At 41.0% G+C, this 15031-nt stretch overlaps 1 protein-coding gene across 1 annotated transcript in view; it reads right to left on the bottom strand.

The window, feature by feature from the left end:
• Positions 1 to 1383: 1383 nt before the first annotated feature.
• Positions 1384 to 15031, bottom strand: part of TPST1 (tyrosylprotein sulfotransferase 1) — a gene marked incomplete at both ends in the record, with an annotated part of 37213 nt that continues 23565 nt past the window's right edge. The window contains 2 exons of the mRNA XM_084250138.1: positions 1384 to 1401; positions 2524 to 2574. Coding sequence (XP_084106264.1) covers positions 1384 to 1401; positions 2524 to 2574 — 69 coding nt within the window. The remainder of the gene's footprint in view (positions 1402 to 2523; positions 2575 to 15031) is intronic.

The raw sequence follows: 15031 nt of genomic DNA, 5'->3' as shown, positions 1-15031 counted from the left end.
ATCTAGCAATTTCCACTTCTGGGCATCTATCTGAACAACATGAAACCATCAGTTCAAAATATTAAATGCTCAGGCCTCCCCGGTGGCACAGCGGTTGAACGCTGGGTTGCGAAACTGCTCGCAGCCTCTGCAGCGCCGGTTCGATCCCCAGCTGCTCCCTGGCCACCAGAGGAGGGTCCCACATGGCGCGCAGACCTCTCCTGCCGCCCGCTGCTCCCCTCAGCAGTGTACTTCGGTCCTTCTGCCTGCTCTGCTCCCCGCTCTGGCGAATGCTCTCACCCTCCCGCGCTTCTGACTGTACCCAGTGCTTGTATAAATAAATAAATAAATAAATCTTTAAAAAAAAATATTAAATGCTCAACAATGTTTATTGTGACATTATTTACAATAGTTAAAATATGGACACAACCTAACTCCACACTGATAGAGGCCTGGATAATGGAAAATGTGATATATACCCACAGTGGAATACCATTCAATCACACGGAAAGATGAATTTGCTATTTACAAGAAAATGGAAGGATTTTTTAAAATGCTTTTCAAATCACAAATGATTAAGGCTATCACCACATCTCTCAGAGAAAAACAGACTCTTAAAGTGTGAGAAAGGGATTATTAGTTCTCAGAAGTTACTTCAGAAGGTCTGGGTTCATAATCCAGTTTTGCCATTAATTGGCTGACCTCCCTAGATATGTACCCAATGAGACTCCTTAGATATAAAGGCATGCCTGGCCTGGCCCACACAGTAGCCCTTAGTTACCATGAGACAAATGAAGAAACATAAGACATCATGAATCATTAAAATCAGCAAGGGCAGACTTAAAAAACAACCAACTAACCCCAAAAACATTAAAGTAAATACATTTGCATATCCTGCACACAGAGAAAGCAGCACGTGTGTTATAAGAAGTCCTTCCTTAAAGTCAGGCCTGGGTTTCTCCTTACTGTGATACAACCTTGACAAACAACCTACTCTGTTTAGGATTAGATTCCTTATCAGCAAACAGGTGGTTGGGCTTGATGGGCTCTAGGTTTTTTGCAACTACAATATGCTATCGTTTTATAGCCCTCTTCATATTGAAAATAACACTATTTGAGTGCCTACGGTACCGCACTTTTGTAGACATTATTATGGCTAAAATTCTAACCACTATTCTCTTATTAATATCATCTTCATTTTACATTTGTGGAAATTAAGACACAGAGAAGTTAAGTAAGTTGTTTAATGCCACACAGAACCAAGATCCAAACCCAGGTAGAATGACTTCCAGAGCTGTGCTTTCCACCCCCATCACCCTGTTTCCTATGAACCCAAACAGGGAACCCAAGACAGAGAAAAGTTCCCAGCTCTCACCTTGTGTATGAAAGAGGTTCTTGCATCTGTTACTCCACTTGCTCAGTCTGTTGAAGGAAGCAAAAGATATTTTAAAGTCCTTAAAGTTGTTCAGCACAAGATGGATGTGACCGCTGCATAGAATGTCAGGTGCAGCTTGCAGGCTCTGATTGTACTTTCTAATGAACTCAGTCTGCTAGAATTGTATAATAAACAATTAGACTGGTCTTTCTGCCTGGTTCCTGGCAGGGACACTAAATTCTTAAAAATTTCCCTGGTAACGGGGGTGGGGGGGTGTCTTTGTTATTCATGAGCCCCCTGGATACTTGAATTTATATTCATAGATGATTCAGGATGAGACTTGGTCATTGAAAAGACAACTGTGTTTTTAGAGGTTGGGGCTTTGCGCCAACACAACCTCTAAGCAGGGGAGTTTGGCTGGGGATTGAGTTCAGTAACAGGGTTAATTATTCAATTATAGACATTACCCTCTGGATGCTGAAGTTTCCTGGTTGGTGAACACACTGATGTGTAACCCTGATTCCATGGAAAGTGGGCACATAAGCTCCATGTTTGAGATCCCCCCAGACTTTGTCTTATGTGTCTCTTCATTTGACTGATCCTATTTATATTCTTTGTAATAAAATTATAATCCTAAGCATATAGCACTTTCCTGAGTTGTGTGAGCCATTCTAGCTAAATTATCAAACTTGAGGTTCCATGGGCTTCAGTTTTCTTATTTATTAGAAGTTAAGGTCTGGGCCTCCCTGGTGGCGCAGCGGTTCAGCGCTGGGTTGCGAAGCTGCCCGCAGCCTCTGCAGTGCTGGTTCGATTCCCCGCAAATCCCCGGCCACCAGAGGAGGGTCCCACATGGCGCGCAGACCTCTCCTGCCGCCCGCTGCTCCCCTCAGCAGTGTACTTCGGTCCTTCTGCCTGCTCTGCTCCCCGCTCTGGCTCTGGTGAATTCTCTCACCCTCCAGCGCTTCTGACTGTACCCAGTGCTTGAATAAATAAATAAATCTTAAAAAAAAAAAGTTAAGGTCTGTTACAGGCACTTTTCTAAGTATGTGTGTGAGGTATTAAGGGAAACTAATGAGAGTAAGTCTGTTAAGTCTTGTCCCCAATTTTCTGTTAAGTTTCTTAATTGACTTGTAGGACTTCTCTATATTCTACAGATGAATCCACAGTACCTGAGGTTTTTCTTTCAGAAATTCAGGTAGTTGAAATTCTCCTTTATAGACCTGGAAAAACAAAGCCAAGTATGAGATTAAGGAAATAAGTACTGTCATCATCACTTCAGGATGCTTGCAATACCTGATAGAATTGAGTTATCTTCATTCTTGGTGAATTTAGAATGGAAGGGAAGCCTGTCAGGCCAGCCAGAGTGGCAAGACTGAGAGACATCACCATTCACTCTAAGCCCTACTTTTCCACGTTTGTCTGAATGCTTCCAAATGTGGGCTGGCTGGGTAAAGACTCAAGAGTGTCTGAAGAAGACAAAAAAGTATTCCCACATTTAAAGTTCCAAATATATTAGCTAAGAGAGAAAGCAAGCCTGTAGCCACTTCTCCTCCCTCAACCAACACAGAATTCACACAATTTAAGAACATGCTCCTCCTGATTTCCTTTTGAATGTCCCAACCTTACAATCCTGGATCAAACCCTAGAAAATGTACTTTTTTCCATTTACTCAAATTCCTATAATGATTTGATATTAGATGATTCTTAAATTGATAAATCCTTCTAATCTCATAAAATTTTATTTAAAAGCTGCTCTTTTCAATATTTAAAATTATGTTTCTAATACTAGCAATAATTAGGTCATAATTTCAAACACATAATTCATAATAACTATAAAAGTCTATACCAAATGACTGCCTCACTTGTTTAAACCTTTACCTCTTTTTTTTACCTTCAGGATGCCATTTCTGATTTCAGATTAACATTTCTGACTTGAGCTTAACCACAAAAACTCCCTATTAGGTCTGTTTTGATATTAGTCATTAAACTTTGAAACCAAGTCAGTTACCCTTCCTTGTTGGATACCATGAATTAATTCTGATTAACACACACAGTATCTTTAAAGTTAAAGATATGCATGCTTTAAACCATTACATTTTGAACTAGTTCTCATTAACCAAAAGTTTTCTTAAAAAAGAATTTGGATTAGTTTCTATTAATTCCTGAGCTTAGAATTTTTTATAGGCACCATCTTTAACCCAATATGAATGCTTAGTTCTCACAAAATTCTCTCTTCATAGACTTTTCTCTTTACTAATTTTTCTCCACATTTTAATCCTCACAGACTTTTCTCCTAAAAGGCTATTTCCTCACAGGATGGTCGCCTCTAAGTCTTTTCCTCACAGAATTATCTTACAGACCTTCTTACAGACTTTTCTAAAGAGGTTGTTGATTTCCACCCCATGTTGTCCACCTTTCTAGCAAGGGTGTGGCATCCCCGGACTTGAGAGGTACAGAAAACCTCCATTTTCCTAATTTACTTAATGTTTTGTCCAAGTTGTTTCCTTTCCCAGCAGCTCAGAGTGGGCACCCAAAGACATGCTATCTGTGGGCCTGTTGGGGCACCATTTGACTCATTTAAGAGCTCTCTACCCTGTTCTTACTTCAAGCAAAAGTAAAGCCAAGCCTCAGGATGGTCCCACTTACCTTCCTGGAGGATTTGAGGAAAAAAAGAACACTTGCTGACACTTGGGTAGTGCAGGCGAGTCGGCAGTCCAATGTCACAGACACCGGACAAGGGGTCTCAAAGAGAGAGACACCCCTGTCCATTTGTGGTTCCCAAATTGTTACTGATTCTGAAAGCTCTTTGGTTTCCACCAAATAATCCCATACAACTTTGACAAAACCTTTAAACCTTTACCTCTTATAATTGACAAAGCCAATTATAGGTTTTCAGGGAGGAATGTTTATTGTTGATTATACACTAGGGGAGGGGCAGCAACTGCTATGATCACACTCCTATGTTGAGAGGGGTAGGGGCCCTGGTTTGACTGGGCTGATCACCAGGATGGGGTAGTGGGGAAGTAGGGTTCTCGTTGGCTAGGGTTTTATAAATAGGGTATTGGTTGGACTCAGAGGTTTTCTTGTGTTTCAGGACCTTTAAGCAACTACAGGTACTTTACCTGGTTTCATGTTTACCATCCCTGCCCACCACTAAGAGGGAAGGAAGGAAGGAAGAAAGGGAACAAAAAAGAACCAGGTTGATCCAATAATACAGCAAGGACCATGTTCCTGGGGCCCTGTTACATCTTCAAACTGTGTTTTTTCCCTTTTTAGCATTTTGTAATTTTTTGTTGAAAGCAGGTATGATGTGTTCAGTAAAAGGGACTGAGATAAGCCTTTTGGGCAAGTCTTTCTGTTTATCTGGTTAGAAATTAGGCTACATTTACTATTTGCCATAGCAAAGTATCAGAGCTAAAATTTTCCACAATGTTGTAGTGTTCTAATTTTTGTGTCCACTGTTGTTGTGAATTTTCCTACAGACTTCTTTTTAAAATAGGATCTACACATTATAGTTTTTCAGTATTAATCCATTGTTATTATACACCTGATTGGTGTGGTGGTTAAGTGTGTGTGTGCAGCAGAAAATGTTCTATAAACGCATTAGGTCTCAGTCTTTTAGGGAATCAGCATGCCTGGACTGTGACATTCACAAGTGCTTCTCAGCTTCACTTCCCATTCCCTTCACTAAAACAGGAAGGCTAGAAGGGGGCAGGAGTTGGGTACTTCCCTTCCACCAAGTTAAGCTCTGGTAAAACACTTTATCTTGAAGGTAGTTTTGTCCATAGAGCTTGGACTTGAGGAAGCTGCCTGTGAGAATTTTAAGGAAAGCATGAACATCTGTTTAGAAACTGATGGCAGGGCAATTTTTGATATGTAGGACCAGAAAGTTCAGTAACCCTGTCACTTGCAGTTAGATGGAATGTAGAAAGTGAACCAAATAAACTATAAACCAGATGGTTCAGCTAAGATTTCCAAGCAAGTGTTGAAGGTGCTACCAGGTTTCTTCTTGATGATAATAGTAAATGACAAGAGGAGAGAAATTGAGGCAAAGACTTGGAGGGGGAAAAAAAAAAGAACCAGAAGTTGATGGCTTTAAAATCTGGTTTGAAAATGCTTAGCTTTGCCATCTTCAATGGCAACAATATATATATAGCACTGATACTTTTTTCCCCACTGATTCTGCTTCCAACTTCCATTCATGTTCTCTGCCTTTGCTCTTCTGCCTCCCTCTTAAAAGGACCCTCATGATTACATTGGGCCTACCCAGATAATACAGCACAATCTCCTCATTTGTAAGTTCCTTAATTGCATCTGCAAAGTTCCTTTTGCCACAAAAGATATGTTCACAGGACCTAGTGATTAGGACATGGGACTCTTTAGGGGGCTATTATTCACCTATCACGTGTAAGCAATAGATGACTAGAGTATTATACTTAGAATTTCTACAGTTTATAAGAACACTGGGAACAAAGTGCTACAGAAGTGTATAAGCTTTACACACAAATAAATAGCCCATACATGTGTCTTCAAATTTTGAAACAATGGATTATGCAGAAAAATGTTCATATTTTTAGAGTTGTATGCTGAAGGAGCACAGTATTTACAAGTTTCAAATAACTCACAGTAGCAGCAACAACAAAAATACATGTGCACATACATGTGCAGAGAGAGAAAACACAAATATGGCAAAAATTCAACAACTTATGAATCTAATAGCTGAATCTAGACTCCATTGAATCTATCTGGTATAATAGGCTTTTCCAATTTTTGTCAAAGTATGGAAAAGTTGGGGAAAATATTTTCAACACAACAAATATATGAACCCTACAAAACTCACTGGATAAGATTATAAGAAATACAAAACTTGCAAATGGCCTGAAATTGAGGATTAAACTCAAAGATTAGCAACCTACCACAAGCTGCTTTGTAAAATGCCAAACAGTAAAGACTTAGGCTTTGTGGTTCCTATATTCACTTTCACATCTACTCGACTCTGCTGCTATAGTGCAAAAGCTGATATAGAGAATACATAAATAGTGTAATATGTTCTAATAAAACTTTACTTACAAAAAGGGTGGTAGACCAGACTTGGCCTGTAAGCTCTGAAGTGCTAATCCCTGATTTAACTAAAAACATTCTTGTAAAATAAGAATTTAAATAATCTCCAGAAACATGTATTAATGACCCTACTATGTGCTAAGCGCTGTGTCAGTCCTGAACACTTGAAGATATTGCTTTTGCTCACTGTTTTCTTCAGTGTGTGTCTTCCTTTTCCTATTACATGCAGAGTAAACACAACTCCTACTAGAATATGATCATACAGGAAGGAGTCTAGGGTTTGAATTTTATCTCTTTTTTTTTTTTTTTAATAGAGGCATGCTTTATTTATTTGTTTGCTGGTTTGTTTGTTTGTTTTGTTTATACATGCACTGGGTACAGTCAGAAGTGCGGGAGGGTGAGAGAATTCACCAGAGCCAGAGCGGGGAGCAGAGCAGGCAGAAGGACCGAAGTACACTGCTGAGGGGATCAGCGGGCGGCAGGAGAGGTCTGCACGCCATGTGGGACCCTCCTCCGGTGGCCGGGGAGCAGCCGGGGATCGAACCAGCGCCGCAGAGGCCGCGCGCAGTTTCGCAACCCAGCGCTCAACCGCTGCGCCACCGGGGAGGCCCCTCTAGGGTTTGAATTTTACATCTTTAATTCCACTGGGTTTTTGTGGCCCACCAGAGACTCCTTATCTCTAAACACAAATATGATTGGCTGATAACAAGTGTGTTTACATATTCTCATTTGTCTAAAATTTTGGAAATCATAACGGGATCCTGGAGAGTTCAGTAATCTTGTGCTGCTTAAAAACAACTCAATAAAAGCTATTAATACTTCCTATATCAAGAAGAAACAAAATTTTGTATGGGGAATATAAAAATAAAATTTATTATAAAAAAAAAGAAGAAACAAATGTTAATCAGTTCAAAAGCATGATATTCTATTCCAACAATGTTTTCAAGAACAATGTTTCAATGTATTAACTTTTCCGTGAAGTTAGACAACATAGATTATTCTTTTTTGGGGAGGGGGAAGTAAATATTCTTAACTTCAGATGTGGTAATGAATTCTTATATCTGACTTCAAGAGCAAAGGCAACAAAAGGAAAATTGGATAAATTGGACTGCAAAAAAATTAAAATTTTTTGTCCATCAAAAGATAATATCAAGGGCCTCCCCGGTGGCGCAGCGGTTGAGCGCTGGGTTGCGAAGCTGCCCGCAGCCTCTGCAGCGCCGGTTCGATCCCCGGCTGCTCCCCGGCCACTGGAGGAGGGTCCCACATGGCGCGCAGACCTCTCCTGCCGCCCGCTGCTCCGCTCAGCAGTGTCTTCGGTCCTTCTGCCTGCTCTGCTCCCCACTCTGGCTCTGGTGAATTCTCTCACCCTCCCACGCTTCTGACTATACCCAGTGCATGTATAAATAAATAAATTAAATAAATCTTTACAAAAAACGTTTAAAAAAAAATACAAAAGATAATATCAAGAGACTGAAAAGACAACCTACAGAATGGGAAAAACACTTGCAATCATACATCTGACAAGAGTTTGGTATTCAGAATATTTTAAGAACTTTTATGTTTAAAAAAGAAAAACAAAAACCAATTTTAAAATAGAGTGTATCTGAATAGACATTTCTCCAAAGGAGATACAGAAATAGACAATAAGCATGTGAAAAAATGTTCAAATTTATTGATCAAACCAGAATGAGAAACCACTTCACACATGCTAGGATGCTAGAATTTTAAAAATGGAAAATACAATGTTAATAAGGAAGTGAAGAAACAGGAACTCTTGTGCATTGCTGATGGGAATGGAAAATGGCACAACCATTGTGGAAAATTATTTAGTAATTTCTCAAACAGTTAAACAAAAAATTATCTTATGACCCAGCGATTCCACTCCTAGGTATATATTTAAGAGAAATGAACACATATGTCCACAAAGAAACTTGAACACAAATGTTCATAGCAGCACTATTCATAATGGCCAAAAAGTGGAAACACCCAATGTCCATCAACAGACAAATGGATAAACAAATGAAGTAGATGCATACAATGGAATACTATTAAGTCTTTAAAAGAAGTGAAGCATGAAAACATTCTAAGTATACAAGCCAGACAGAAAAGGACACATAGTACAGTTCCTTTTATATAAATATTCAAAATAATAAAGTCCATAGAGACAGAAAGCAGACTGATGTCTCCCAGGGGGTAAGGGGAGGAGGGAATGGGGAACTATGAAATGGTATTCTTCTGAGGTTATGTAAACTTACTAAAGCTAGAAAGAGTTGGTGATTTACATTATTAATAAACTCAATGTCACGAAAGAAAGAGATATTTGCAAATCCTATCTGATAAGGAATATGCTGAACATATAATGTACTTCTATAACTCAATAATAAAAAACCAAACATCTCGAGATGCACTGCAGCTTCAGTAGCTACAGAGGCTCTCACCAGGTCTGAGCCCCCAGGCTCTCCCCTGGACAGGGATGCAGCCCCTGCTCCATGGGAACCATGGGCAACTGAAAGGCCCTGATCAACACTGCCGAAGTGTGGAGGAGGAGATACAACAGGATTGGGTGGAGTGTGGTACTCAGGCGCTGGAGAAATACAACATAGGGAAGGACACTGCGGTCCATATTAAGGAGTTTGTCAAGAAGTACAATCCTACCTAGCACTGCATTTTGGGCAGGAACTTCATAGTTACCTGACACATGAAACCAAACATTTCATCTGCTTCTATCTGGACCAGGTAACCATTCTTCTGTTCAAATCTGGTTAAAAGCATGGACTGTATCACACACTCAGTGATCCACCCAAAAACAAGGTCTGTGGCCTAAATTCCAAATACCAGAGACTGAAATCTTCAGCCTTGCCTAAGGGAACACCTCAATCTTTCAACCTTCATTGTGTTTTTTTTTTTTTTTTTTTTTTTTTAATAGAGGCATGCTTTTACTTATTTATTTATTTCTTTGTTTGTTTTTGTTTATACATGCACTGGGTACAGTCAGAAGCGCGGGAGGGTGAGAGAATTCACCAGAGCCAGAGCGGGGAGCAGAGCAGGCAGAAGGACCGAAGTACACTGCTGAGGGGAGCAGCGGGCGGCAGGAGAGGTCTGCGCACCATGTGGGACCCTCCTCCGGTGGCCGGGGAGCAGCCGGGGGATCGAACCGGCGCCGCAGACGCTGCGGGCAGCTTCGCAACCCAGCGCTCAACCGCTGCGCCACCGGGGAGGCCCCATTGTGTTGTTTTTTTACAGGGCATTCTCTGTACTGATTTGTTGTGGTTACAAAACAACTAGAAAAATAGCTTACATTTGCATTTATTTTCTATTCCATACTTCTCTGGCCCATGTTTTTTCTCCTCAAAAATCCATTCTTTAAAAAAAAAAAATCTGTTGAAAAAATGAAAAAAAAAATTAAATAACTCAATTAAAAAATAGGCAAAGAACTTGAACAGACATTTTCCCAAAGATGAAAAATTAGTGGCCAGATGCATATGGAAGATGTTCAATGTCATTAACTAGACAAATACAAATGGAAAACTATAATAAGGTATCACTTTACACCCATTAGTAATCTAATTAGAATTACTATTATTTTAAAAAACAGAAAATAATATGTGTTGGAAAGGATGTAGAGAAATTGAAACCCTTGGGCAGTGTTGGTGCAACTGTAGAATGGAGCAACTGCTCTAGACAACAGTGTGGCATTTCCTAAAAAATTAAATAAGATTACAATATAATCCAGCTATTCCAGTTCTGGGTACATATCTAAAAGAATTAAAACAGAACCTCAAAGAGATATTTGTACACCCATGTTCATAGCAGCATTATTCATAAGGAGGAAGCAGTATAAATTAATAGATAAACAAAATGTGGTATATAAATATAACATATTAGTTTTTAAAAAGGAAATTCTGTCACATTTACAACATACATGAATCTTGAAAACATTACGCTAAGTGAAATAAGTCAGTGATAAAAAGACAAATACTGTATGATTCTACTCATAGCAGGTACCTAGAGTAGTCAAATTCAGAGATAGAAAGTGGCATGGTGATTGCCAGGGGCTGTGGGGAAGGAAAGAATGGGAGCTGTATAATGGGTAGAGTTTATTTTGCATGATGAAAAAATTCTGGATATCACAACAACATCAATATACTTAATACCACTGAACTGTATGCTTTAAAATGTTAAAGATGATACATTTAATGTAATTTTTATCGTGATTAAAAAAATCAGATCCATGTTAGTTGCAGATCTAAATGATAAAGGCAAAGCAATAAAGGTTTTATCAGATAACATAGAAGAACATCTTTGTGGCCTTGTAAAAAATGGTATGAAATGGAATAGTAAATGGTGTAACATAAACACTAGGCAGCCAGCCCAGACTTTGAGCAGGTGGAGGAAGTCTGATCACACTAACACCGATGAATAATAAACAAGGCCCTGTCCTTGTAATAGAGGCCTAGGGAAGAAGGGAAGGGCACCATACCTAGTACAAGAATCTGCACATACACACAATATTGTTTTTTAAACAAAAACTCTTGCTTTAAAACTGATATTCTTGGGCCTCCCTGCTGGCCTAGGGGTTAAGTCTCAGTGCTATCACCACTACAGCCTGAGTTCGATCCCCAGTCAGAGAGCTAACCCACATATAGTGCAGCAGACCTCTCCTGTCTTGCCCACCATTCTCCTGTCTCGCCTGCTGCTTCCCTCAGCAGTATATTTCAGTAAATCCACCTGTTCTGCTCCCCACTTTGTCTCTGATGAATCCTCTCACCCCCACCCCTGCACCTCTAGCCTACACCCCAGTTCTTCTATGCAAAACAACGGCAGAGATTCTTGCCCCCTGATGCCTGAATGAGTGTTGGACACTGATGCTATTGGATGTACCTGGGTCAGCATTACCAAGAAGTTGACAACAAACTCTGGGGGCTGATGTGATGAACACCAAGAGGATCAACTATGATGGGCTATTCTGATGGACTGTTTGTTTTTGTTTAGCTTATTATAAAAAGACCAGCTCAAGATGAGATGGCAGAACAGTCCCTCTGTGCTCTCAGACCAATGGTCATAAGGGCTCTTAGAGATTCAATTTCTGTTTCTACTTACTGGCCTTTTGGCTAGTGACAGGTGGCAGAACTCAGGCCTATTCCCAGTAATATGTGGACATGAAAGAGCCAGACTGCCGGCTTAAAAGCAAGAAGACTTGTGTTGCTCAGGACAAAGGAGTAATTTAAAAATGGGTGACGCTAAGAAAAGCAAGAAGATTTTTGTTTAGAAGGGTGCACTGTGCTATACCATGGGGAAGTGAGAGAAGGACAAGTTTGAGCCAAATCTACAATGTCTGCTTGGATGAAAGGCAGGTTAAACCACTGGATTCTCTTATAGGACAACAGGAGACATGGATAGAGTACTTTGAAAATCCGAAGAAGTACACCCGTGTCACAAAAATGATCTTTGCTGGCATTAAGAAGTCAGAAAGGGCAGAGCTGGTTGAGTAACTGTTGGCACTGTCTAATTTATTACAAAACAGAAGTGTCTCATGACTTTTTTATGTGACCGTATTTATTTATTTTTATTTATTTATTTTTAATAAATTTTATTTTTATGTTCCCCATACAATTGCAACCCCCTTATTTTGACCCCAATCCCTCCCCTCCCCGCCCCCTACCCCCCATAGAGTGTCTCTGGTTCATAGTTTTTTGTTGATTTTGATTTTCACTTTCTTATAGTTATTCATTTTCCTGGTCCCTTATTTAAGTTTTCTAGATTCCTGCTATGAGTGAGACCATCCGGTATTTTTCTTTTTCTTTCTGGCTTATTTTGCTGAGCATGATCCCTTCCAGTGCCATATGTGACCATATTTAAATTGAGCTGATACAGCAGAATTCAGATAGTGAATGGTTGGTAGCATATTTTTGTTGGACAGTCCTGATTTAAATAAGATTGACTTGTGGTTAAATTAATATGATCAGCTTTTTGAATTCTGCTAGTAATTCCAGTTCAGCAAATACAATCACTGTTTCTCCACCACAGATATGACTAGACTTAATGAGTGATGTGCAATTTTTCACAGAGATGGTAAATGCCATCTCAAAACCTGCAGATTAGTTTATATGACTAGTTATGTTAGTGTGATTAGAGATTGAGGAAATCCCTTTATTGCAAGAGTCTTGCCAGAACAAGGCTCACTTGTGTTGCAAGCTGTGTTTATTGACCTGGTAAAGGTAAAGGATGACAATAAACTGGCAATTTCCACTTTATCTTTTTGGTCTTAGCTATATAGGCCAATTTAATTAAAATTTACTGTCCTAAAATTTTGTCTTTTACTTAACAAAAGCTATTTTACATGATTTAGGAATAACAAAGATTATTGAACACACAAAAAATAATTAGACACAAAGAAAAAGGTTACTAAGGTAGGCATTACAATTAAGAATTTTTATTCTTGGGCCTCCCCGGTGGTGCAGCAGGTTGAGCGCCACGCTATGAAGATGTCCGCAGCCTCGCAGCGCTGGTCGATCCCCTGCCAGCCGGGGAGAATCCCATAAGGCACGGCAGACCTCTCCTGTCTCGCCCGCTGCTCCCCTCAGCAGTGGATTTCGTCAGTCTGCCTGTTCTGCTCCCCACTCTGCCTCTGGTGAATCCTCTCACCCTCCCACATCTCTGACTGTGCCCCAGTTCTTGTATAAATAAATGAATCTTTGGGCGGGGAAAAAGAATAAGAAAAATAAAATCTTTAAAGAAAAAAAGAATTTTTATTCTTAAAAAGACAGAACCTAGGGCCTCCCTGGTGGTACAAGGGGTTAAGCACCACACTATGAAGCAATCTGCAGCCTCTGCAATGCAGGTTCGATGCTGGCCAGCCAGGGAGATTCCCATATGGCATAACAGACCTCTCCTGTCGCACCTGCTGCTCCCCTCAGTGTATTTCGGTCCATCTGCCTGGTCTGTTCCCCACTCTGTCTCTGGTGAATCCTTTCACCCTCTTGCACCTCTGGCCTGTACCTCAGTTCTTGTATGCATAAATAAACAAATCTTTAGAAAAAAAAAAAAAAGGGCCTCCCTGGTGGTGCAGGTGGTTGAGCACAGCGCTGTGAAGCTGTCCGCAGCCTCTGCAGTGCCAGTTTGATCCCCGCCAGCCTCGGAGCAACGCACATGGCGAGCAGACCTCTCCTGTCTCTCCTGCTGCTCCCCTCAGCAGTGTGTTTCGTCAGTCTGCCGGTTCTGTTCCCCACTCTGTCTCTGGTGAATCCTCTCACCCTCCCGCAAATCTGGCCTGTACCCTGGCTCTTGTATAAATAAAATAAACCTTAAAAAAAAAAAAACAAAAAGAGGGCCTCCCCGGTGGCACAGCGGTTGAGCGCTGGGTTGCAAAGCTGCCTGCAGCCTCTGCAGCGCCGGTTCGATTCCCGGCCACTGGGTGAGGGTCCCACATGGTGTGCAGACCTCTCCTGCCGCCCGCTGCTCCCCTCAGCAGTGTACTTCGTCATTCTGCCTGCTCTGCTCTCCCCTCTGGCTCTGGTGAATTCTCTCACCCTCCCGCACTTCTGACTGTGCCCAGTGCTTGTATAAATAAATAAATAAATCTTTAAAAAAAAAAAAAAACAAACAAAAAGATTACTGTATGAGGGACAGTGAAGACCAGCCTCTGAGACAATGGATGGTACTCATGGTGAACTCAGTGGTAGAAGGCAGAGCTTTCAGACTCTACCCCCTGGTTAGGGTTGACAGGAAAAAGGGGCGGTGCTGAAACTCTGGGCAATTAAAAAGCGGAGAGAATGAATGAATTAAAAAATGAATCCAAAGAAATTACGAAGAGTGTAGCAGACAGATTAGACAGGACACATGAAAGGGATTAAAAGATCTGGAGAGGAGAATGAGACAATTTTATATTCAAAAACTGGAGCCCATTGACAAATTGGAGAGAATGGAGATGAAATACTCAAAGTGAAAAGGCTGAGAATTTTACAGAACTAATAAAATACAGGAATTCACCTAGCACAAGTACACAAAGCAAAATAAGTAACAAAAGCTAGAGTTTTATTTATTATATTAAAATTATAGAATAAGAAAGCCTACTTAAGATTTTAGATGTTAAGTACTTGTGAGCAAAGGAAATAGCAAGTATGTACATAAATACGAGTAAATACTGGCTATATATAAATGGTTAAAGAGCTAAAATACTCAACAACAGCACCACGATCATTAAAAGGGCAGTGACAAGAGGTACTATGTTTATGCGGGATTTAAAATATTGAATGCCGAGAACCCTGCTCCCCTCCCCCGCCCACAGAGGCGGCACTCTCCGACCGGCAGAGACGAGGGAAACAACAAACCAAAACGCCCAACAAGAAAAACGGATGCAGCAAGTGGGACGGTGAGTGGAAAGGAACTATTTCAGCCACCACACCCCGTGAACGGGAGCTGAGGCGAACCCTGCAGGATCCGCCGCAGAGGTGAGCTCCAGGCGCCATTGGAGAGGGCCCCGCCCACCAGGAGGAGACCAGCACCGGCGCACAGCCCCGGCCGCCCGGTAAGCTTGCGCTAAAGCGGCGCTCGGATTGCAGCTGCCCAGGGCCCTGCCCTGCGACCTAGGCTTGCGGGGAGACGGCAGAGGCCCTC

This window comes from Talpa europaea, assembly GCF_964194135.1.
Source record: "Talpa europaea genome assembly, chromosome: 12".
NCBI lineage: Eukaryota > Metazoa > Chordata > Mammalia > Eulipotyphla > Talpidae > Talpa > Talpa europaea.
This window is presented reverse-complemented; position numbering and strand designations above follow the sequence as displayed.